This window comes from Hordeum vulgare, chromosome 5H (genome assembly GCF_904849725.1).
Source record: "Hordeum vulgare subsp. vulgare chromosome 5H, MorexV3_pseudomolecules_assembly, whole genome shotgun sequence".
Classification (NCBI taxonomy): domain Eukaryota; kingdom Viridiplantae; phylum Streptophyta; class Magnoliopsida; order Poales; family Poaceae; genus Hordeum; species Hordeum vulgare.
In genome coordinates, this window is record NC_058522.1 from 258,191,615 (window position 1) to 258,217,514 (window position 25,900).

The window sequence follows — 25,900 nt, forward strand, 5'->3', positions numbered from 1 at the left end:
GGTGTAGGTTTTAGAGGAGCTGCTGGTTTTCGTCAGGGTTGTCTCATGTTCTTAGGCGTTCCGTTGGATTATCGCAATACTAATGATCTCAGGGCTGCGGTTAATACTTTTGGGGAATTTCATCATTGGGTCAGTGATGATCCATATCTTGTCCGCTCCATCGTCTTTGCATCCTTCCCAGATGATATGTTGGTGCCATGCAGTTTCACTTTTTCGGAATATGCTGCTTGGGGGGCGAGGGTTTCTTGGTTTGCACCTGTGTTCATATTAGGTGCAGGTTTTGCTGAGCAAATGTCGAATGATGAGGACCCTATGCCCCTTGATGGCAACCCTCATCCACTGCCAGGCCAGTTGGAGCAGAACAACATGTTATTCGCTCTTCCTCCATACCCAGTGTTGGGCTGGAATGCTGTGACACCACCACCACCCCCAATGTCTGAGCCGTCGGCTCGGCACGATGATGGCGGTTGGGGTTGGCCCCCTGAAGCTGCTCCTGTGGAAGAACCTGCCGCTCCAGATCACGACCAGGAGTCTATGGTTATTGATCAACCAACTTCTTCTGACTATGTTCTGGAGATTGTGGTGGTTGATCCTCAACCGGCCATTGCTGATGCCGCTGCAGAAGATGATGCTACAGGAGAAGAGGCGGCTGATGATGATGTTGTCAACGCCCCCGCCGCTCCTACTGGGGGCAATGCTGATGTGGAGGAGGCTGCCGAAGACTTGGCACCTAAGGAGGACAATGTTGCTGAGGAGGAACCTGTGGATTTTAATCCTCTGGCGATTGTTCCCTACCAGCAGCCACTGTTTCGATCTGATCAGCTGTTGATCGGAGCAGTTCGGGTGGCCTATGGTCCTCTGCGTCCGTCAGTGGTGTCTTGGACACGCTCTTTTCAAGCACCGATGGGAGTCTTCACCGCCAAGGATGTTCCTTGACACCTCGCCATGCCTGCAGCCATGCCAATTGTGCTTCCCAAGCACTCCTGGTCATTGGCTTTTGATGAAGAGAGCACTGAACCTCGCATCGTCTACCTCGACAACAACCCTGCTCCTGCTCCTGAGGTAACGACTTCGTGTGACAGCGTCTCTGCTCCATCAGGTGAATTGTTCTCCTTTGATACTCCGGCTGCCCCAAAGCGGGGGCCACGCAAGAAGGCCACGCCCATTGTGGACTCCTCGGTACGTCGCTGTACAAGGGGTCCAACAAGAGGGATGGGTTCAAGCCGGTGTTGCAGGAGCTTCCGATGCATGTGCCCAAGAAGAGGAAACCACGAGCAAAGCCCCTCGACACCCCGAATATTCAGGCAGCGCTATCTTCATATCAGGAGGAGGCTCTCCCACCGGCAACTCCCCTGCGGGTGATTCAAGCGGTGGGTCAAAGCCTTGGCATTACGCCGGAGAAGCTGTCAGAGGATCGTCTTATGGAGGATCCTGATGTTCCCAAGCCTACACCTTCTGATGATTGAACTATGTCTCATGTATCTATGTTCTTGTTACTGTCTGGTTTATTTTGCTACCGCTGGCTGTGTTTCTTGGCCGTCAGAACTTTGGATGCGTGGGTTCTTATGTAACTCCGCTTTTACTTCTCTTTATACTTGCTATGGATATTCGATCTACGAGAAGCTGGCGTGTTCTTTGCTGGAATGTGCGTGGTTTAAACTCTGATTCACGACAACGGGCGGTTAGAAACAAAATTGATGAAAGCATTGCTACAGTTGTTTGCCTTCAAGAAACCAAGATGCAACATATAGACTTTCAGATTGTTAGGAGGTTTTGCCCCAAAAGATTTGATCAATTTGCTTACATCCCCTCGTGTGGCGCCTCTGGTGGATTGATCACCCTGTGGAACTCATCTATTTTAGCTCGCACTCTGGTTGAAACACAGAATTTTGGCTTAATTGTGTCATTCATATCCAATCACACATCGGAGGCCTTGACTCTGGTGAATGTATATGGCCCTTGACAAGGAGAAGCTCGAGACCTTTTGTCAGCTGGCTTTATAATCTTAATATTCCTACCAATGCTGATTGGATGCTGCTTGGAGATTTCAATTTTATTTGATCCCCTTCCAATAGAAATCTCCCAGGTGCTGATGTGAATGACATGATCATTTTTAATGAGATCATTGGCCATCTGGGCCTTCTAGAATTGCCTCTCAAAGGTAGGTCTTTCACTTGGTCCAACATGCAAGACTCACCCCTCCTGGAGAAACTCGATTGGTTCTTCACTTCTGCTAACTGGATATCATCCTATCCCCTGACTCAAGTCATGCCTTTAGCAAAGTCTGCATGTGACCATGTTCCTGTGTGGTAACAGTCAATACTTCCATCCCTAAATGTAACCTTTTGAGGTTTGAAAATTATTGGGCGGAGATGGATGGTTTTCTGGACTGTGTTCAGCAGTCTTGGCAGACCCCTTCTAGCAAAGGTCACATTTCTGCCATCATCATGGATAAGTTTAAGCAGCTGAGGAAGGCCCTGAAGAGATGGCAAAATGGTATTTCCAAACTTAAAACACTTATTAATAAGTGCAACCAGGTGGTGCTCTATCTGGATGACCTTGAGGAGCTCATACCCCTTTTTAGACCTAAAGCTAATTTCAGGCTGATTGTTAAATTACATCTAAATCATCTCCTGCATTTGCAATTCTTGTACTGGAAAAAGAGAGCTACCATCAGGTTCATCAAGGTGGGAGAGGAAAGGAAAATACTAATTTTTTTCATGCCATGGCTACTTAAAGATACAGAATAAACTCCATATCATCTCTTAGATTGGAAGATGGCTCTACTATCACTGACCATGAGTAGATTGTTGGCTGCTTTTGGTCTTCTTTCAAAAGCAGAATGGGTTCTTCTCAGGGAATCAACTTGGCATTCGATCTTCAATCTTTCATTCCAAGAGTGGATGGGCTTGATGTTTTGACACTGCCCTTCACCCATGAAGAAATGGATAGGACTGTCAAAGAAATGCCCATTGATAAGGCACCTGCTCCAGATGGTTTCAATGGTCTTTTTTCAAGAAATGATGGCATATTATTAGTTATGATTCCTATTAGCTTGTAGCAGACTTTAATGTAGGGATTGCCAAGTTGGAAAATATGAACTCCTCCTACATCACTTTGATACCCAAAAGAAGATCCCCTGAACAAGTTGGTGATTTCAGGCCTATCTCCCTGACTGGGATCGGTCTTAAATTTCTCTCCAAGATGATTGCCAACAGACTGCAGTTGCATATCATGAAATGTATCCATAAAAACCAGTATGGTTTCATCAAGTCCAGAACCATACAGGATTGTGCTGGAAGGACCCTGGAATATTTGCATCAATGTCATCAATCCAAAGAACCAATTTTCATCCTCATGCTTTATTTTGAAAAAGCTTTTGACTCTGTGGAGCTTGAATTATATTTCAGATCCTAAAGTACAAAGGTTTCAATTCTAAATGGATTTTATGGACACAGCATCTGCTCAGTTGTGGTTCCTCATCCGTTCTTCTTAATGGAGTCCCTGGTAAAAAAATTATGTGCACAAAAGGGGTCAGACAGGGAGATCCCATGTCCCCTCTACTTTTTGCTATTGCTGCTGATTTTCTCCAAACATTGGTCAATCAGTTGTTGCATGATGGCCTCATTCAGCTGCCAATACCCTGTCATGACAAAGATTTCCAAATTCTTCAATATGCATATGACACCCTTATCATTTTGCCTGCTGTTGAGTCTAAGCTACTAGAGTTCAAAAAAATGCTCCTGCTTTTTTCCCAATCCACAAGTCCTCAAGTAAATTATCACAAGTCTGCTTTGCTGCCCATTAACATTGATCAGGGACACTTTCAAACACTTGATGACTCTATTGGTTGCAAGGTTGGATCCTTACCTTTCACCTATCTTGGTTTTCCCGTGGTCACAACAAAACCAAGAATTATTGATTTAATGCCCTTGGTTGACAATATGGAATGGAGACTTTCTGCTAGCTCCTCTTTCTTGGCTCACGGAGGGAGATTGCAATACCTAAATTCTGCCTTGTCCTCTGTTCCCATTTTCTTCCTCTGCAGTTTGGATATACCACCAGGGATTCTTAAACAGTTGGAAAGGATACAGAGACAGTGCATGTGGAGGAAGAATGGACAAGATCATGCCCCTTCCCTTGCTGCTTGGAACTTAGTATGCAGACCAAAGATGAAGGGGGGTTTGGGCGTTATGAATATGTCTGTCTAGAATGAAGCCCTGATGCTTAAACATGCATACAAATTCTTGAATAAGGTTGATATACCTTGGGTACACTTAATCTGGAACACATATTATCATAACACAGTTCCTCAGGGTACCACACTATGTGGCTCCTTTTGGTGGAGGGATATCTGCAAAAAACTGGATAACTACAGAGCTGTCACATATATACAGCCCAACAGGGGAGACACTTTTCTCTTTTGGTCTGACTCTTGGGCAGTAGGAGACTCTACTTTACCTCTAGCTATTCGGTACCAAAGATTGTTCTCATTTGTCATTGACACTTTCTGCACTGCTGAGGAAGTGTTCTAGGCTCATCAAGCTGGTACTTTGATCAATATGTTCCATCTACCTCTATCTGACAGGGCTCATCAAGAGTTGGGTTTAGTTACCTCTTTACTTCAAAATCTTGATAATGATCCAACCTGCAAAGATAGCTGGCTGTGGAATAGTGATGGTAAATCTTATACTGCCAAAAAATATTATATTCATGTGCACCTGCCCATTATTCCCAACCCACTCCTTGGATGGATATGGAAAAGTTATTGCACAATGAAAATCAAGATGTTTGCCTAGATGCTCATCATGGACAGGCTCAACATACAGGACATGCTGGAAAGAAGGCACTGGAAGGTGTCTGAGTCAAATCTCTGTATTCTTTGTCATGCTAGAATCAAAGAGGATAGAGATCACCTCTTCTTTAACTGTCTTTTCAGCAACACGGTTTGGAATTATCTCTAGATCTCATGGCACGGTAACTCTATGTGGACCACTTCACTGGCAGCTAGAAGGGAGTTTCATCATCCTTTCTTCACTGAAGTTGTCTTTACGGCCTGTTGGAATATTTGGACAGTTCGAAATGCCAAGATCTTCAACCATGAGAGACCATGCTTTAGTAAATGGAAATCTGGTTTCCTTCATGATATATCCCTTTTAGCTCACAGGATCAAGGCTAGTTTTAGGGATGACTTACTTAAGTGGATATCTTTCTTACCTCCTTGAGGTTTGTATTCTTTTCACCCCCCCTCCTCCTCACTTGTACATCCCAACCCCCTCTCATGTACATATAATCTGTTAATGGAATAAAAGAAAAGTTGTGGGGTGTTTCCCTACAGTAGCTTGTCAAAAAAATTATTTACTACCCGTTGTTCTGTTTTTCACAGATTCTGCCACGTTTTGCGTTTTCATCATTTTGCAAATCTTAAGCTTGCTTTTCCTTTGCAAAAACCTTTAGGCAATCATGAGAAACAGTAGATTTTCATGAAAATTATTATTTCCAATAGGTAATGAATTGTTTTATCATGGGTACTAACCACTCTAATCAGCTTATGATGAGTTTCGTATGAAGGGAGTTTTCAAGTATACGATGGGAGATGATGAAAGAAGATCCAGGAGTGTCAAATGCTCAAGCTTGGGGATGTCCGCATGCACCCCAAGAAATATTCAAGGAGACACAAGCGTCTAAGCTTGGGGATGCCCCCGTGCATCTCCTTCTCTATCAACAATGATCAGTTCGTCCATCTCCATGCTATATTTTTATCACTTCATATGTTATGTGCTATGCTTGGAGCGTCCCGCTCTTTACTTTTTAATTTGTTTTAGTTTTTCTTTCCATTCATAACAAGTCGGAACCTAGCCTACCTTGTTTGGGAGAGAAACACGCTCCAGTCCACTCTAGAACACAACATAGGTTTTCATGCTTATCTTTTATGTGTGTTCTCTATCTTTACATAGCTACTATCATGCTTAGCTCTTATTTTTCATGATATATATTTTTAAGAGCTTTTACTTAGGTTGATTTTGGAACTCTCTTGAGTTATCCTGCTTATCTTGTTTAGATAGTTGGCTCGTTGCACTGAGTTGTGTGTCTTGCATGAGTAGGTAATTGAGGTTGCTATTTAAGTATATTAGTAACTTGCATTAGTTTTGAGGTATTGATTTGAGTAATGTTTGGAATATTGGTGCGAGGAGCTTGAGCCTATTAGTGATAGGTGTCATATTTTTGGAAATCCGTGTGTTTTTCAAAAACTAAAAATTAGTTGAGAACTCTAGCTACTAAATTGATCGCTAACCTCTGGAGGAGTTGGAATATATAGAGTACCCTCACGTTACCATGAGTCGAGGATGCGCAAGGATAACAAAACCCCGAAACACTCTCCTCGGGGTACTTGTCTCTTTGTGAATTTCCTAACTAGATAGAGAGTTACCGATAATAAGTGTATGAGTTCTTCGGACTAATGTGAGTATTCGATTGTTGGCACTTCCACCATCCATATTTTCCTTGCCACTTCAGTACCGTGCATTGTCCTTTCTCATCTTCAGAGTTGGTGTAAACTTCGCCGGTGCATCCAAACCCTTGACATGATACGCTCTGTCATCATAAGCCTCATTATATCTTTCCTCAAAACAGCCACCATACCTACCTATTAAGGCATTTACATAGCCTTTCCGAGATACATTCTCGTGCAACATCCACCATCTCATGACTTGATCTTCATGTCATACATGCTTTTGCTTGATTGAGGAGCCGCATGCTAGTTGGGCCTTGCCCTTATTATTGCTACATGATGCGCTAGTTTCATTGCATATCCTGCTACACTAGCAGAAGCATACATTTGCATACATCATGATTGTTTTCACTTGTCTTTATGTGACTAATTATTATAAAGTGTGATGATCTTCTTTTTATTCTTGTAAAACATAGAGTGTTGCCCTTAAATGAGGAAAAGATCCCAAAGTGGACAAATGAAAAGATCCCAAAGAGGACAAATGAGAGATAAAAAGAAAGAGCCAAAGAGGCCACAAAAATAAAGAAAAAGAAATAAAGAAATAAAAATATAGAAGGGGCAACACTACTATTCATTTTGAAAGATCCACACTTGTACTCCATTGCTACATGTGTACTACATAGAGATTATCATTCATGCATAACTATGTGGGCACACTTACACTATAGAACTTGGTTTGCATATTCCATTGATGAGCCTCCTCAAACTAGCTCTAGGTCTTCATGAGCAAGCAAGTTGGATGCACCCCCACTAGTTCCATTGGAGAGCTTACCTTAACTCATATGTGCATCCATTGCATGGCAATCCCTACTCCTCACATCATATCTATCATTTGGCTTCTCTCGCCTATGGTTGTCCTCATTGATGTGAGCCTTTCACACCCTTTTTGACTTCCTTCCCCATCATTATTCTATTTGCCATCCTAAGTGCCAACATATCTTGCTTGCGCTCATCCATTGCATGTGTGCTCAAATTCGAAAGGGAGGGGATCATTTTGACTTGTGCCTGACAAGTGGTATGGGGATGAGTCAAAATAAGATTCCGAAGGAGACCAAGTGTGAGGTTTACTAGATTGAGTTCTCAATTAAAAAATATTTTATACTCTCAACCCATCTCCCACTTCTTGCACACAACACCATTTGGAGACATCCGAGTCACGGACAACGAGAGCTCTTGCACCATTATGTTCTTACTTTGCTAAACTCAATACTAGATATAGACTCTTGCTTGTTATTGTCTTGACTTAAATTGCATATATCACTTACCTTACTTTGAAGTTCTTATATGTGTGTTAAAATGTCACCACAGAAATTTATTATGTTATCATTTACCTACTCGAGGACGAGCAGGAATTAAGCTTGGGGATGTTGATACGAACCAAACGTATCTATAATTTTTGCTTGCTCCATGATCTTTTGGGTGACATTGTTATATGTTTTGCTACACTTTTATATCTTTTTACACATATTTGGACTAACCTACTAACTCAGTGCGCCCAGTGCCAGTTTCTGTGTGCTGATGTCTTTTTTGCAGGGGCTTTTACCCAATTTTCCGAAGCCCCAAAAATCCCGAGAAAAATATATAAAAATCAGCATAACGGAAGCTTCCAGATCACCGAAGATGGGCCAGAGGGGGTAAGGGCCTGCCAAGGCGACCTCCAGGAGCGGCCTGGCCCGTGGTCACGCCCACAGGCTGCCTAGGTGGACCCCACATCCTTTGACGCCCTCCTTTGGCCTATATTTACTCCTCCATGAGGAAACCCTTCCATAACATCCAGAATCGCGAATTTCTCCATCGTTCCGCCGCCACAGCGCTTCCGAGATTAGGAGTGTGAGGAGACCTCTTCCAAGCACCCTGCCGGAGGGAGGGTTGACCTCCGGGAGCTTCTCCACCACCATGGACACTTCCCGGACGTGCCGTGAGTAGTCCTCCTTGGATCATGAGTCCATGACCAGTGGCTATGTGATGTCTTCTCTCCAATCTTGTGCTTCCATGATTAGCCCTTCTGAGCTGCCCTTCATGATCAAGGCACCTATGTAATTTTCCTGTTGTTGCTATGCTCGGTTTGTTGGGATCAGATGGATTATGAGATTATGTTCAGATTGTTATGAGTTATATATTTGATTATCCTTTTATATTATGTTCTTTAGTGATTCATGCATGTTCTCCGTTCCTTTGTATTGCCATGGCCGAGTAGTAGATTGTAACTCCAAGAGGGAGCGTTATGCATGATTGTGGGTTCATGCCCCCTGATGTCTAGCTTGAGTGACAGAAACATGAGACAAGGGGATGTGTTGTTGGCACCAGGGAGAAAACAACGGTGCTTGTGACCACGGTTGCAAGGATTGTTTACCTTACGCATAGTTCGTTAATGCAGTTGTCCGTTGCTTTGAGTTTACACTTTGGGTGGGGCTCGCAACTTAATACCAGTGAGATGTTCACAATAGATATCTCAAGGTGGATGATTAGTAAGTAGATGCTGATGACTAAACGGTCTACTTGTCTTGGCGTACTACCCATTACTATTGAGCCTCTAAGTTTCAAGTAGAATAATTAGCATTGTGGTGCGTTTATAATTCTGTCAATTGCCCAACTGTAATTTGTTTACCCAAGCATAGTTGTTTATCGTCTTTTGTAGAGAGAAATCACTAGTGAACATCATGTGACTCCGGTCCATATCACCACCATTGCTTACACCTCCATCATTTACTGCTTTCATTTACTTTTCCGTTGCAATCACTATCACTATTCCCGCTTGTGTTTTGATCCTTTGCAAACTACAAGGACGGAGAGATTGACATATCTTTGTACTCGATGGGAGCAAAGTTATTTGTGCGTGTGCAGGTCCATGTCCTCTGCTAGTGCCAGGGCAGGGGACACCTACTTGTTGATCCTCGAAGTCCTCCTGGTTCGATAACCGTACAGTCTCCGTGTAAGGGAAAACATGTTGCTGACTACATTTCAACCTTCCACTTGGGGTAACCAACGAGGAGTGAGAAGTATATTTGTCATCTCGTCATCAGTCGTTATGGGTCACTGGCTCTATCTCGCCATCGCCGGGCAGTCGCCAGCTCCCCTCGGCAACCAGGCCTTTGCCCTCCAGCTCCAGCAGCCACCCCTCCGAGACTCGGGACGACATCCGGTCACCCTGGATCCATCCTCGCGGGAGCACTCCGGAGCTCTAAGAAGATTCACGTGACCCTTTCTTGGCTTGCTCGGCCTTCGACGTCGCTCCCTTCACCATCTTGGGCGGCGGAGAGGTCGGTGCCGGGAATTGATGGAGGCAATCGACGGTTCATGTTTTTGGTGGCAAGAGGAGGAAGCGGAGATGGAAAGAACCTAATTCTGTGGCGTGGTCTCCTCTCCCTTCCACCCTGCACCTTAAATACCCAACGGGGAGATTCCCCAACAAGTACATCGCCGACCCGAGGAAGATCTGCACTATCCCAAGGATGGCAAGCACCGTAGCATGACAGCGACATCACATGCGCGGAACTCGAGGCGTCGCCCCACTACTTCCACTACATGCGTCTCCGCCGAAACCGCCGCCCGCGCGCGCTCCCTCAATTCAAAAGTTGTGGAAAAAACCGTCCCGCCTCATATCCCAAATGGATTTCGTATCTACGGTGTGTCACGAGGTGACACGGATGTTCTTTTCGCTCGTCCCTCCGCAGGACTCCGATCATTTGGGAAACCAGTGAGGATGATCTGATCGTCCTTGACTCAATGCAATTGGGGATCACTCCCAACTCGCCGGTTGAGCATGCAGAGTTGAGATCTCTCGTTTGCCCAACTCATGGAACCTATCTTCCCAAAATATAGTCAATCACTACCGACTGCGGGCATACCTGTGTGACCAAGCAATCGGAATTCGTCACTCTTCAATCCGGGGAGGTTTGCTGAGAGTCCGAATGACGCAACCCTGAGCTACAGCCCAAGAATCTCCAAACACCGGAGACATCGAAGGGAGTCATTCACTCGATCTGCAAAACCTCAACCGATTCGAGGGCTACTGATGGGGTTGTACATTAGAGATAGGCCTACACACCTGCTTCCCTAGGCCCACCTAGGACCCCTTACGGACATCGGTGTCCTTAAAGTCAACTGTGTAACCTCGACCTCACTCAGTACATCGTACCATCACTCGGCTTGCCTGGAGTCACTCGGATCACATTGTCTCAGTCGGGATGCATCTTGGCACTCGGACCACAGCAAGGTGAAGGCACCGAAGAGGCTGCAATGGCTAAGGACTTAATCCTTCACATGAAGTGCAGTGAAGACCCACGTTACCAGCAACGCCAAGAGTTATTTATAGCCGTTGTTTCTAGTAAATTCCCTATTTATTAGCATTAACACACCTTGTAATGAAGCTCGGTCGGTCATGGCATGTACTATATAAGCCACTCCCGGGATCCAACACAAGGGTTCAGCACCTTGTAATCTTTCATACCCCATAAGCAAATATCAGCCTCACGGCTCGAGACATAGGGTTGTGACCACTTCCGAGTGGGGTATGAAATCGTACATCCGAGTGTGTCCACTGCGCCTAGTTATACTTTGCCCCTTTGTTCATACTCCTAGTTACTATTGTGAGGGTCATTCCCACGACACCCAACAATTACGGTTCGTGTCAGCGGCGGGCCTGTCTTTGGTGACATGAATTTGACAGGGTCGTTCCATGATTTTATCCCATGGGTTTGATCCGTCCCTGTTCCCTTTAAAGGGTTTCTTACGCTATCCGAGTTTTGTACTGCGGAATCCACCATTCACTGTTGTATCCTCGCATCACCATTATGGTGCCGACGTTTGTTCTTTTTTTCCTTGTCTTTCTATTTTCATCCCAAACCTCAAAGGTTCCAGGGTCGTCCGCATTATGGTTGCACCAAGCAAGCCAATTATCCTCACTCACGCAAAAGCGGGTCATGAGGGAGGTAAGGGCGGACATTGTTCTCGGCCTTTCCTAGTCGAGTTGTCTAGAAAGCCATTTGTCCCGGATGTTGTGCTGAAAAGAAGCTATTGCTTCGGCGTCCGGACACTCTACAATTTGGTTCTTTTTGGTGAGGAACCGGTTCCAGAATTCTTTGGCGGATTCCCTCATCTTCTGGACGACGTTGCTTAGATCAGTGAATCCGGTGGCCAAACATATGTTCCTTGAAAGTTAGATAGGAAAGCCTCATCAAGATCTTCCCAGCATCCAATGGAATTTTCCAGTAGGATGTTAAGCCAATGTCGTGCCGGTCCTTTGAGTTTTAGTGGTAAAGATTTTATGGCATGGAGATCGTCTCCTCTGGACATATGAATGTGGAGAAGGAAGCCCTCTATCCACACGGAGGGATCTGTTGTCCCGTCGTACTGTTCGATGTTTACAGGTTTAAACCCTTCCGAAAAATGGTGCTACATGACCTCATACGTGAAACACAGTGGGTGACAGGCACCTCTGATTCGTAGATCGGCTCCGGGTTGAGCCCGGTACGTTTCCCGGCCTCTGCTCTTGTAAGCGACCCGAGGTGCTTCGTCATCCCATCGAGTGGGAGAGTACCTCCTGGATCTGTAGATGGACCTGTTGCGACCCGATTTGTCGTATGTGGGTCGGGTCTGTCCCCATGGTGCATATGCTCTTTACCTTTTCAGCGCGGAGGTTCAGGTGTGTACCCATTCTCTCCGATCGTTCCATCACGCCCTCTGGGTGGGCGATCAGGTTGGTCGTAGTCGTTGTGTCGGGGGGACACCTGTTCTGGGCCCTCGTCGTCCAATTATGGGAGCAGTCGTCGGCGCGAGTATGTTTTCTTCTCGTCCAGCCATTCTATGTCGTATCCTTCTTCAGCCGCTAGGATTTTGGTCCACCTATTATTGATGCTATCCTGTTCGTCCTGGAGATGTTGTTGTTGTGGTTTTAAGATATGGGCCATGTCTATATGTCACTTCCGAAATTGCTCCTAGAATTCAGGGTCTTCGGAAATTACGAACTCTTTGGCTTCAAGGTCGTTGATGTCGTCGAAGGGAGGGAGGTAATCGTCGTCGTCATCCGAAATGTTGCGGCCATCGGGATCGTCATTGGCCGGTTCCTCTGGTTCGTGTTCAGGAGCCTCGGGGTTGCCGTGGCCCTCACAGGTCACATTTCCCCCTGTGGCTTGTAAGGAGCCCCTTCCCTTGTTTTCCTTAGAGCGCTTACGCAACTTTCATCGTTTTGAGGGATCTTCTGTGGGCTTATCGTCGTTCTACTTTGGTGTGACATTATCCGTATTGCGAAGCATGTCTACCATGTAAACATCGTAAGTAGATGTTGCGGTCCATGTCCCGGTGTTTATGGGGGTGGGGTAGCAGACCTCTTCGTCCATAACCTAAAGCTCTTCAGAGGCGTAATGCAGTGCGTCGATTAAATCTTCCACGGTGGCAATTAAGTGGGCGGTGGGTGGGTCGTAAAAGTCCACATAATCCACCTCGAAGCCGATCTTTGAACAAATCGGGCTTCGGGTAAGCGAGATTTGAAGCGACTGGATCTAGTCGAGCGTCTCATTTAACATCGAGAGGCTAACCTGACCAATCCTTTGTATGTTTTTGGAGTTAACCTCCACAACTTTCGGGAAGGAAAACAATTCAGTAGTAGCTGTTTCCCACTTTCCTGACATAGTAGTCGGTTTCGAGCTCGAAGCCTTCTCTCCGAGGAGGAGAGGACCAAGACCATGGTCGGACAAGGGACCCAGAGACAAGGCTTCGGGGTTTTGTACGTCAACGGTCGAGTCCGTGAGGTTAGCGGGGAACAAATTGCCCCGCGAGTCGATGAAGACTTCAAACTCTTCGAACCTTATCCGGTGACTGGGGACAAAACCACCGATCTGGCCAAGATGGCCGGTAAGGTCAGTGCTCGGCGTGAAGCGGACGGGCGTGGAGACGTGTTCGAGGGCGAAGATGCCTTCGTCGCAGACTCGATCGTTGATGATCAAGCGAGCCATTGATCTTTGCGATGATCCAACGGTGGAACTCTCAATGAAAGCACCAATGTCGGCATCAAAACCGATAGATCTCGGGTAGGGGTCCCGAACTATGGAGCTTAGATTGATGGGTTGCAGGAGAGAGGGGGAGGTGATGTTTACCCAAGTTCGGGCCCTCTTGATGAGGTAAATCCCTACGTCCTAATTGATTATATTGATGGGGAACGATGATTACAGAGTTGATCTACCATGAGATCGTATGAGCTAAACCCTAGATGAGATAACCCACCTCTACGTATAAGGGCCCGTGTTTATATAGACACCAGGTCCCCTAGGGTTACTTATTACTGACATAGATCGGGGTAGATCGACCAAACTGGTCCTCCTGCCTTGGAGTGCACGCCTAGTCTTCGGGGCCCTTCATCTTGATTACGTAGTCATCAGGTAACCCGGTCTTCAATGACGTGGCCCATATGCTCGGCCCATAAGGGACAACCCGACTCCCTGAGGACCCTTTAATTCGGAACTCCCTCAGTGGGGACACCTACTCCTCCTTGACGCGGTTGTGCGGCGGGCACGCCGGCTTGCCGTTGACAGGATAGTCGCGTGACGGCGTCAAACCGCTTGTTGTGGCTTGCCGTTGATAGGATAGTCGCGTGACGGCGTCAAACCGCATTCAACAAGCGATTTTGGTGGAGCAGCAGCTCGAGATAGTTGTTGCATGTACTCCTAGTCTATAAGTGTGACCTTGCCGTGGAGGGGTTGTTGCAGCTGCTCCTCGTTGTCGGAGATCACCACCTTCTCCTTGACCATGGGTGCCGATGAGCCCGGAGACCCAGGGATGCGATGTCATGATCTAAACGACCTGTCGGCGCCAAGAACCATCCTGAACCGCTCCATACTTGTCCATCTTTGCGGTGTGTGAAGGAGAACATATGCAAAGGTCATGAAGTGAAGATTGCGTTTTCCGACAAAGCCAACTAGCTTAAATAGTCTGCTTGGATGGACCAACATCGTTTTGAGGCAAGCGTCGGAGTAGGCTTTTCGATCACCGCGTTCACGGCCCTCTCCAGGAATTCGGGGCCCGGTGCGAAAAGCAAAATATGGCCCAAAAATAGCAAAAAACTAAATAACTAATATAACCAGACATATTTTCACTTAATTATATAGCTTTGAATATGTGTTATTTCATACAATATTTGAAAATATACCATACAATAGTGCGAGAGTAAATATAGTACCAAAATAATAAAGTTTTATTTGCAAATCTTACTGAAACTATAAACTGGACACCTATTTTACCAAAAAGCATCCCTCATCTAGTATTTTTTGAAACATAGTTTTTAAATCCATTGAAATTACTACCAAAAACAAAAATCCATTGAGTCATTCTTGCGCTAGTAGTTGAGTAGGCAAAGAATTTTGGAACTAGAAATTGGATTAAGGCTAGTGTGTTAATAACATTAATTCTGATTAAAATTAAGTACCTTCCTAATTTAGCAGATGTTCACATGTTGTACGTAGTAGTAAGCCCAGTAATTAACTAGCTTGCCTAGCTTTTTATTTGGATCTTTCACAAATAGAGCCGAAAGGGAAGTGAGGACATATGGGTCTGTTGGCTGGATACTCGGCCTCACCGTTGCTCCACTTCACGCACATCCGGCCGCCTTTTAGGGCAACGCCAACATGGCGATCCATTTCGTCCATCGTCGTCCGTTTGGGTCGGTGTGGACAAAAAAGATTGGTCCAACGCGTCGATCCATTATCAAAACGCGTCCGCGCCGACCCATTTTCAACCCAAATTTACGACTGAAATGCGTCGACGCAGACGTGAAGCGGACACGCGCGTGCCCCCTCAGTGTCCGCCCCAAACTACCGCGGTCAACCTAATTTATAACGGCCGCCATCCTCGGACCCATGCGTCGGCGACCGCGGACGGCCTTTTTTATTCCGAGCATGCGGTAGGTTCCGCCACCCGCTTCTAGAACCCGCCCCGTCCCCACCTCGCCACCTCCTCGGTGACCGAAACCCTAGCCCACCATGGCCGGCGGCTTCCCAAACAAGGGCAAGGCCCCGCTCTTCCCCCACGCCACCTCCCCGCCGTCTTCTTCGCGGCCTCGCCGGCGCGTGAGCGTCCCGGTGCACCAAGCGCGGTGGCACTGGGAGCACCGCGTCGCACTCCCTTACACCGATGTCACGCTGCCGCACGGCTGGCACCTGGATCAGGAGAGGATTCCGGTGCCGGTCGTGCCGCGGTCGACGCGGGTGCATCTGGAGGAGGTGAGGAAGCGGCGGCGTCTGCTAACGGCGGAGCAGTGGTTCGCGGTGGAGCACGAGCAGCAGCGTCGCCGTGGCGTGCGCCAAGTGCAGCCAGGAGGCCATCCCCCGCCGCCGCCTGTCATCAGCGACGAGGACCAGGAGGCTGAGGCCGCCTACCAGGCGGCGCTCGCTGGTGTCCTCCGCGACAGCGAGGAAGAAGCTGACGCGCCGCCGAAGAGGAGGAGGCGTACGAGCGGCAGCTCGCGGAGGCCATGGCACTGTCGGCCGTCGGCGACTGCGTCGTGCCACCTCCGTCGGAGCCCGAGCCCGAGCCCGCGCTGCCACGACAAGTCTACCAGTGGACCGGCGCCGTCCAGTAGTTCGTCAGCGCGCCGCCCATCTGGCTGGGCGCGACACCGGAGTAGGAGCAGGCCTACCTCGAGCACTGGAGGTCGATGCACCTGCAGGCGGAGCGCGCCGAAGGCCTGCGGCACATGGAGATGGAGAAGGAGGAAGAGGAGCGGCGGGAGGCGGAGGAGGAGGAGCGTGCTTGCGCTGCTGCGTTGCCACCGCCACCACCACAGCCCGCGCCGGTGGAGCAGACGACGAAGGCGCAGGCAGCTGCGTTCTGGAACTCGGCGTTCCCGTGGGCCGGCCCTGCACCAACGTTGGTCGACCTCACCGGCCCCGACGATGACAACGCCGCCTAGGACTACATGGACGCAGTTTTAGTTTTTTTTTAATTCAATGTATTGCGGACGCGACGCGTGGACTATCGTAGGCCTTCGTGGCCGGCTTTTGATGTTTAATTTTGTTTAATGTTTTTTTTTCTCGCCGGTAAAAATGGGTCCGGTCAAAGTTGGTCACACGATCGGATCTATATACAAAAGCGGACGTTCATGTTCGCCTGGCCGACTCAAATGGACAAAAAGTGAAAGAAATCGTTGTCCGTTTAAATCGGTCCGTTGAAGTTGTCTTTAAGATCGAGCAAGCCATCCAAAAAGTCAGAGAGCGAGCGAATAAACAGGATCCTTCCGTGTTTTTTCCTTCGATCAGGGCCTTCAGATTTTGGGGCCTGTGCAATCGTACAGCTTGCACAGCCCCCCGCGTTTGCATTGGAATGATTCTGGCCAGTAGTCTGGTCACATCGATTTGATCGATATAAATGCAAGTAGGGGGTCATTCGGTCACGTCCGCTCTGAGAAGGAACGAATGCATGGTGAGAATATTTGGTGGAACTGTTCAGTCGGTTCTAAGAGCAAGTACAATAAGGTAGAGTCAGCAGACTGTAAGGATTAAAATACTATATTTTTGATGAGTTGGATGAGAGAGAAGAGGAGAGAGAAGGGAAGCAGGCCCTTCGTGAAGAGCCAGCTCTAGCACGTGCTCCTAGATGCTTTGTGAGAATGAAAGATGGACCATATATGATAAAAGTAGTACTCTTTTATAGCTAACTATTGTATAAGCTAGCTATAAGACGAGCTATAAAACTGCTTATAGCCAGAAGTTGGCTATACTATTAACCATGCTCTAATACGTTTGATGCACGATGTTGCATGACAAAAGGTGTTTGGACGGTGCGCTCCAAACATTTAGGCTTCGTTCGGTTAGGACTTCCCCCGCCGGGATCGACGCCGAAACCCGGTCAAAGCCCAGGGTTTTGCCCCGACCGGGATTAAATACCTATGAATCAGTTAACTGTCTTCGGTTAATCCCGACTGGGATTACATCCCGTCCAAAACCGCCGGGTTTCAGCAGGGAATCAACCCCCACCTCTCCTCCCGTGGAATCAACCCCCGCCTCTCCTTCCAAAAAACAGAAACGCCTCTCCTCTCGTGAACCCTAGGCGACAACGACGACGGCGAAGGTGTCGGCCGCGGGGACGGAGGGCACGGCATCAGCGGGAACAAAGAAGCGCCAACCTTCCGCGAGCGTTCTCCCTTCCTCCTCCATGAACCTACCAGAGGTACATACTCCGTCTTGCCTGCGTTTCTCGGCCAGATCCGTGCCTAAATCAACCGGACCTGCCGCCGGCTGCGTTTGTGTGCCAGATCCGTGCAGAGCAGAGCTCCCTTTTGATCCAGAAGGGAGAGGACGAGACTAGGAGGAGGGGAGGAGACGGCTGCAGCGAGGAGGTGAGAGCAGGAGCTCGACCTGGGAGGAGCTCGACCTGACCTGCAGCCTCCCCGTCTGCAGGTAAAAATGCCACCTTCCTCAGGACCTTCTGCAGCCTCCCCGTCTGCTTCTTCTTCCCCTGCTCCATGGCGTCCACCTGGCCAGGAGCAATTCGAAAGGCTTAGGTTCAGGTTCAGGTCAGGGCTCTGCAAGCAAGAAATGCAATCGTGGGTTGGTTGTTTAATGGCTCCAAGAAAGGCCATTCATACGTGGTTGGTGAGTGATAACCTCACATCAGTAGGTGGTCAACAGGCACAACGTTGTGGCTGCATCAGTAGGTGTTTTAGTTAATTAGGAGTTAACATCTGAAACTTTTGCCAATCTATTTCAGTTAATTAGGAGTTCAGACTTGGTAATGGTCTGAAGGCTCTAAACTGCTGTAGGATTATAGAGATTAATCAGTACATGTTGCTGAATCAACTACTTTAGTGATTATAGAGATTATAGAGATTATCAGTAGTGATAACTAGTGGTCTTTTTCTTCTTTAGTCATAAAATGGATTCAGATATGAGGGATTGCATTAGGAAGAGGGAGGAGGAGGATGACGAAATGATGCTATTTGTTTTCCCTGCGCTACATTTGATGGAGACCGGTGGAGTTGCTAGTAGGGAGCCGAGGATTCGGCGTCATACGTCGTTGCTAACAGGCGAGATGTTTGTTAATGAGTTACTCGAAGGACACATCAAAAACTGCCTCGTAGCATTTAGGATGGAACCTCATATTTTCAGATCTTTGGTTGGTTATCTTCGACGCGAGAATTTGGTGTCTGACACTAGAATTAAAGTCGAAGAGAAACTAGCATCGTTTCTGTGGATGTTATCCCACAATTCTTCCTCCGAAGATCTTCAAGTTTGCTTTGGTCACAGCGGGGATACTTTCCATTGGCACATGAAGAATTTCTTCAACATAATCCCTACTCTATCTAAGCATTTCTTGAAGCCTCCAAATCCTGATCAAGTACATCCAAAGATTCAATCGAGCACGAGATTCTTTCCTTATTTTCAGGTTTTTGCTTCGTCAACTTCCATCCACATCGTCCATCCAAATTGAGATCTTACTCTTCATGTTTTAGATGCTGACCTGTACTATTTTGTTGTAGAACTGCATTGGGGCCATTGATGGGACACATGTTCCCATAACAATTTCAGGAGAAAAGGCCGCACCGTTTAGAAATAGGAAAGGGACCCTCAGCCATAATGTTATGCTCGTGTGTGACTTCGACTTAAACTTCACCTTCATTTCTTGTGGTTGGGAGGGATCCGCGAGTGATGCTAGAGTTCTTCGCTCAGCACTTAACAATGGGTTTCAAGTACCCCCGAGCAAGTTTTATCTGGTTGATGGCGGTTATGCCAACACTCCTTACTTCTTGGCACCGTACCGTGGTGTTCGGTACCATCTCAAGGAGTTTGCACGCGGTCGCCGTTGACCCCAAAATCATAGGGAGCTATTTAATCATCGGCATGCCGTGTTACGAAATCATATCGAATGGGCATTGGGAGTCTTGAAGAAGCGGTTCCCAATTCTGAAAGTGGGTACACATCATCGAATAGAGAATCAAGTCAAGCTACCAGCAGCAGCAGCAATCTTACATAACATCATTCGATCTCACCAAGGAGATGAGCGTTGGTTAGATAATCAACCAAACAACATACCCCCCATGAATTTTGTGGATCTTCCTGATGGTGACAATCCTCAAAATCATCAAGTCAAACATGAAGGCGATAACCTTAGGGATGCAATTGCTCATCAAATGTGGGCAGATTATCAGCGGCAACCTTAGGGAACAATGAAGCTTGTAATAATTTGTCACTTTGAAACTTGTTTTACTTTCATCTCATGTTATAAATAGTCACTTGGATACTTGTTTTGTCCAGAAATCATTATGATGACTGCTCGAGGATCACCAAGGTTGAACCTCATGAAAGAAGTTGCCGAAAGGCATAGAGCGTCACCCCCTACAGGGAGTGTGGAAAAGAGGAGGAGAGGGTCTCCAAAAGGTAATAAACTAGCTCTTGTACAATCTTAAATATTTCTCTAGCTATGTGAAAATAGTTAAGATAGAAAAAGGTACATTAACATGATACGTGGAATGCAGAAGATAGAGCACAATGGAATGCAAGCCTTGAGAAAGATCTCGTGGACTTCCTTCGCGAGCATGCTACACCTGAACACAAGGGTCAAAATGGATGGAGCTCTGAAGCATGGAATAAGATAGTGAAGAAATTCCACCAGAAGAATCCATATGCTAGGTACGAGAAGAAGAAGATCCAAGAAAAGGAGACAGAGTTGAAAAGAGATTATATGATGATTAAAGAGATAAGGAAGCAAAGCGGTGTTTCATGGGATGACCAGCAGTGCAAGATTCTAGCAGATCCACCACTTTGGAAAAACATTATCATAGTAAGAATGTCATTGTTATTCCCTAAACATTTCATTGCTTTGTTGCATGCTCTAATCTCATTGTTTTTGTCAACTATGTAGTCACACCCTAAAGCTGGAAAGTTCAAGACAAAAGGTTTCCCTCTTTTTGACGCTTTGGGAGAATTGCATGATGGTCAGTTATCAACTTCATTCATATACTCATGTCATTGTTTTATGTTTGTTCAGTCTTTTATTTCGAAATCTTATATTCGATTGTCACTTTAACTTGTAGGCCAAACTGCTGAAGGGACATACAACTTCACATCTATCGAGTCATCACAGTACTCAACCCAAGCACAATTCGAGAATTTGGGAGGAGCTGGTGAGTATCTTCGCGAGAATCATGGAGAAACATCATACCATAGTGATAATATTGGAGGAGAACCATCAGCCAATGGTGAGAATCTTGGAGGAGAAAGGGTGCAGATTGATGAAGATGTTGAGGAGGTGTTCGTGCAAGAAAATATTGTTGTGGAGCCCCATCAAACGCAACCAAGTTTAGCTACAGCACCCTCAAGAAATGGACAAGAAAAAGAACCAAAGAGGCGGAGGGGGGCGAATAGCGATGTGGCTGCAAATGATGGAGAAGTACTTGGAAATAAGGGCGAAGCAGGTGGAAGATGAGAGGAACAAGCCAAGGGTTGTGGACGAGTACTCTATCAAAAATTGCATTGATCTACTGAAAACAATGGATATCACACCCGAGGAAGAAATCAAGGCTTTCTGAGTGTTCAAGATCCCCGAGAACCGAGAGATTTTCATGAGTGCCAGACCGGAGACCGCTCTTATGTGGCTAAGAGCGGAAATGGAATAACTCAGGTACTCACATGAAGCTCCCTTGTTTTTTTTATCAATTGATGTTTGGCCTGCTCATTGCTATTGTAATATAACAACTGCAAAATGTGTTGTTCTAGCGTGAATTAAAATAAGTAAATAATACATGACAAATATTTCAAATATGATAGTCTTATTTTTTAAGGAAAAGGAGATTGGGATGGGTGAGGAAGGAGATCAGTAGATAGATTGTGGATTTTTAAGAGAGTGGGGCTGCTCTTCATGGTTGATTTATTATAGATATTGGATCGGTGCTTGGGGTTGGTGCGCTGGTTGATTCAAATGCATGTATGCAGTTCCAGCCCACTGTGGTTGTGGTGCTGTTGTTATTCTTCAATATTTGAGATTATTAGTTCATGATTATTTCTTGATTGTTGATTGCCAGAAGTAAGACATCTCATATTTATTTCTTTGTTCATGTATATAAGTTCATGATTATTTCTTCAGTATTTCTTTGCTCACATTGAAACATATTAGTTATTTGTTCATGTATATCAGTTCATGATTATTTCTTGATTGTTGATTGCGAGAAGTAAGACATCTCATATTTATTTCTTTGTTCATGTATACTGCTCACATATTAGTTCTTTGATATGGACTAACTGCCTTTATTGCCAATGCAGTGCATCAATCGCTATGGAAGCTGCATCGACGAGATAAATTATGTAACATTTCTAGTATATCTTAAACGATTTTGGAGGGATTGTAAACCATTTTCTGAAAGTTGATGGACTCTAGCTTAGAATAAGTGAGAATTTTTAGAAATATTTTGCTGTCTATTTGAGATAAATTTGTATGACATATACTCCAACTTCGTTTGGATGACATATACTGTAAATTTGTATGATAAATATTTTGCTGTCTATTTGAGATAAGTTTGTCTTTCAGTATACTGTTCACATATTCGTTTGGGTGACTGGTTGTCTTTTAGTATGAATTAGAAGGGGAGCAACCGAACACATACTATGCACACAGGGATTTCTATGAATGAGGAATGGTGGGGGTGGGTGACATGACGGGGATCGCCCAATCCCTGGGAGGGTAGAATCCACACTTGGATTCTACCACCGAACGAAGCCTTAGGTGTGTGTTGATGCCGGGCGTAGCAGAGACCCTTTCAAATGGTGGAGCATCCCGGCCCTCAACCTCCGACCTCTGTCTCCTCCATTCTCTCTCCACCTCTGCATGCCAACCCAGCAACGCGCGCGGACCACCAACAACTATTGACCATTACGACGCGCCCCGCCCCGAGAGCCATTCTCTTGCCGCAATTCGGCTCTTCCCAAGAAATGGACAGCCGGAATCAGGCACCGCAGAAGTCCAGCAGCTTCTCCTCGGCCTCCAGCAACAAGGCCCGGGAGGTCGACCGCAACCTCTCCCTCGGCACCCTCCGGCATGGCGACCACGACCGGAGGGGCTCCGCCGTCGCCACCTGGGACCAGATCAAGGAGGAATGCGAGGACGATGAGGAGGACGGCTGCGGCGGCCCGGGCGTGTCCGAGTTGTCGGGGGAGATCGATGCCTTTATCGTGGGGCTGAACGGCGAAGCGCCGCTGAGCCTCCCGGAGGCGACGCCGGAGAAGTTCGCCGCCGCCGTCGAGCTGCAGATCGTGCAGTCGGAGAACTCGCGGGATAAGTGGGCCAATGGCGAGCCGCCGGTGGTGCTTGCGGCCATCGCGCGCATTGCGGCCCTCGCGTCCGCGTTCGCCAAGAACCCGGAGGCCAGCAGCAAGTACGCCTCCGGCGCGCACCGGGTCACCGCCGTGCTGCAGCGTTCCATGGCATTCCTCGAGGACGAGTTCCACGCGCTGCTCGAGCCCAAGGCGGACACCTGCAAGTTGATAAGGCGGCCGCCCTCGTTCGAGCAAGGTGGACACGAGGCCGACCGGTGCGTCCTACGACCACCCGACACCGCCCCTGCAGCGGCGGAGGCCAAACCACCGTACACGCCGGAGACCGTGGAGCGGCTCCGGTCCATCGCCGACGTCATGGTGGCCGCAGGTTACGTGACGGAGTGCACGCAGATGTTGCTGGTGGCACGCCGGAACGCGTTCGACGCGTCGGTGCGCGCGCTCGGGTACGAGAAGGCGAGCATCGACGACGTCGTGCGGATGACGTGGGAGACGCTGGAGACGGAGATCGTGACGTGGATCAAGGCGTTCAGGCACACCATCAACGTGGGCCTCTCCACGGAGCACGAACTCTGCGGCCGCGTCTTCACCGGCCCCCACGCCGGCGTCGGCAGGGGCGTCTTCGCCGACCTGGCCCGCTGCGTCATGCTCCACATGCTCAACTTCACGGAGGCAGTGGCCATGACACGCCGCTCCGCCGAGAAGCTCTTCAAGGTGCTCGACATGTACGAGGCCGTCCGCGACTCATCCCCCGTCATCGACGCCTTCCTGTGCGCCTCCGCGGACGACGAACCCGCCGCCGACAAGAAGGGCAACGCCCTGGCAGACCTCAAGACCGAGATCGCCGCCGCACGTTCCCGGATCGGCGAGTCGGCGGCCAGCATCTTCTGCGAACTGGAGAGCTCCATCCGCGCGGACGCGGGCAGGCAGCCGGTCCCCGGCGGCGCCGTGCACCCGCTGACCCGCTACGTGATGAACTACCTCAAGTACACGTGCGAATACAACAGCACGCTTGAGCAGGTGTTCCGGGAGCACCGGCGGAGCGACGCCGTGGACGCGGAGGACAACAACCCGTTCGCGGCGCAGCTGATGGAGGTGATGGAGCTCCTCCAGGGGAACCTGGAAGGGAAGTCGCGGCTGTACAAGGATCCGGCCCTGAGCAGCATCTTCCTGATGAACAACGGGCGGTACATGCTGCAGAAGATCCGTGGCTCGCCGGAGACGAACGCCATGTTGGGCGAGACGTGGGCGCGGAAGCAGTCGACGAACCTGAGGCAGTACCACAAGAACTACCAGCGGGAGACGTGGAACCGGGTGCTGACCCTGCTCCGCGATGACGGCGTGCTGACGGTGAAGGGGCACGTGCAGAAGCCGCTGCTCAAGGAGCGGTTCAAGCAGTTCAACTCGGCCATGGACGAGATCCAGAGGACGCAGGGAGCGTGGGTGGTGAGCGACGAGCAGCTGCAGTCGGAGCTCCGGGTTTCCATCGCCGCCGTGGTGGTGCCGGCGTACCGGTCGTTCCTGGGGCGGTTCGCGCAGACGTTCAGCGCCGGGAGGCAGGCGGAGAAGTACGTGAAGCTGAGCGCGGAGGACCTGGAGGGGATCATCGACGAGCTCTTCGACGGTAACCCCTCGTCCATGAGTAGGAGGAGGACATGATAAATACAGTAATAAACCCCAGCAACACCAATTGATCGATCCATTGTTTAAGTTTAAAGGGGGATCGGAGTAGCATTTGACCGATCGAGCTAATTCTTGGTTTAAGAAATGTACTATTAAATCGTTTATCGTTTTTGTCTTGTTTTTTGCTGATTATATTAAAGAACAGAGGTGATGTATTTACTTACTGCATTTCTCAGGGCAGATAGATATATGTATATGTACTGTATCCATTAATCCATGTACTATTAATTAAACATTTCTTTTTGCATTCGACGGTACTAATCCCTCGGTCCGGAATTACTTATCATGAAAATACATACAAATGGATATATCTAGTACTAAAATACATTTAGATACATCAATTACTACTATAAGTATTTTTAGACTAATGGAGTATTAATTAAACCTAAAATCTGAATCAAATGTATTTTCGTAGCCTCTTTGCTGGAGTATTACACATGCTGGAATTCATCAGCACTATTGCATTGTTTCCTTTTATCGAGAAGAGAAAAAATCATGTCAAGAACGTGCAGGTCAATTTCTTGCATTTTAGTTTTCTCAACAAATATATGACCAAACGTCGACCTTGTCAACAATGGAAATTGTGAAAGGATCTGATGAACGGCACACAATATACCTCTCACACACACACGCGCGTGTGTAAAGAAAATCTCATCGACGTAACACATTGGCGTCATCATCATCGCTTCTCTCCGAATAAGTGTCATCGACATCCCTTCTCCCTCGACAAGCGACTCCCATTTCACCGCACACGAGCACCAACTCCCCCCTCTCGATGCTAAATTCGGCTCGACTTGAGTAGTGTGCCACGAGCAGTGGATCTTGAATCAACGAGTAAGAGGAGAAAGGGGAGACGATGTTTATCCAGGTTCGGACCCTTTCGAGGAGGTAAAACCATACATCCTCCTTTGATATATTGAGGTGAGGTGGTATCAAGTACAAGGAGATCTATCTCGAGATCATATGAGTATGCTGTAAGCCCTAAGGTGTATATGTGTGTGTCTATGGACCTAAACCCTTGGCTTATATAGACATCGGGGGTACCTAGGTTCACATAAGATCGATTGCCAACTAAGGATAAACATGTTGGATACAAAATCTCTCCTTGAAGTACACGCCAAGTTTTCAGTGGCTTCCATCTTGCTAATGACGAGACCCGCGACTTTGGTTGTCCTCTAGGCAGTTGGTCAAGTGGGCCCTAGTTCGGCCCGTGAAGCCACAAGAATATATATGCCAGTTCCTCAGCTACCCGCACCGAGGGTAACGTCGCCCCGATTCTGAGGACAACTACGAAGGAGAACTATTGAAAGCACATATGCTCCCTTGGTGATTTTGATAATTCATGACATCACACATTGTCTCTTGGACTAACACTTTCACCTAGATATTTCAGGTTTTGTCCATGGAGAGCTATGGCTTAAGGTTATATGGAGATACCCCTGGATACAAGAAA

The 25,900-nt window shown here is 47.6% G+C and overlaps 1 protein-coding gene and 1 pseudogene across 1 annotated transcript; both read left to right on the top strand.

Moving 5' to 3' along the window:
* Positions 1–19,535: 19,535 nt before the first annotated feature.
* On the top strand, positions 19,536–21,113 carry LOC123396576 (annotated as a pseudogene).
* A 1,157-nt stretch (positions 21,114–22,270) lies between these two features.
* Positions 22,271–24,683, top strand: LOC123397674 (exocyst complex component EXO70B1-like). The gene has a single exon (XM_045092207.1). The coding sequence runs from the start codon at positions 22,423–22,425 to the stop codon at positions 24,421–24,423; it is 2,001 nt and encodes a 666-aa protein (XP_044948142.1). The 5' UTR covers positions 22,271–22,422; the 3' UTR covers positions 24,424–24,683.
* Positions 24,684–25,900: the final 1,217 nt, after the last annotated feature.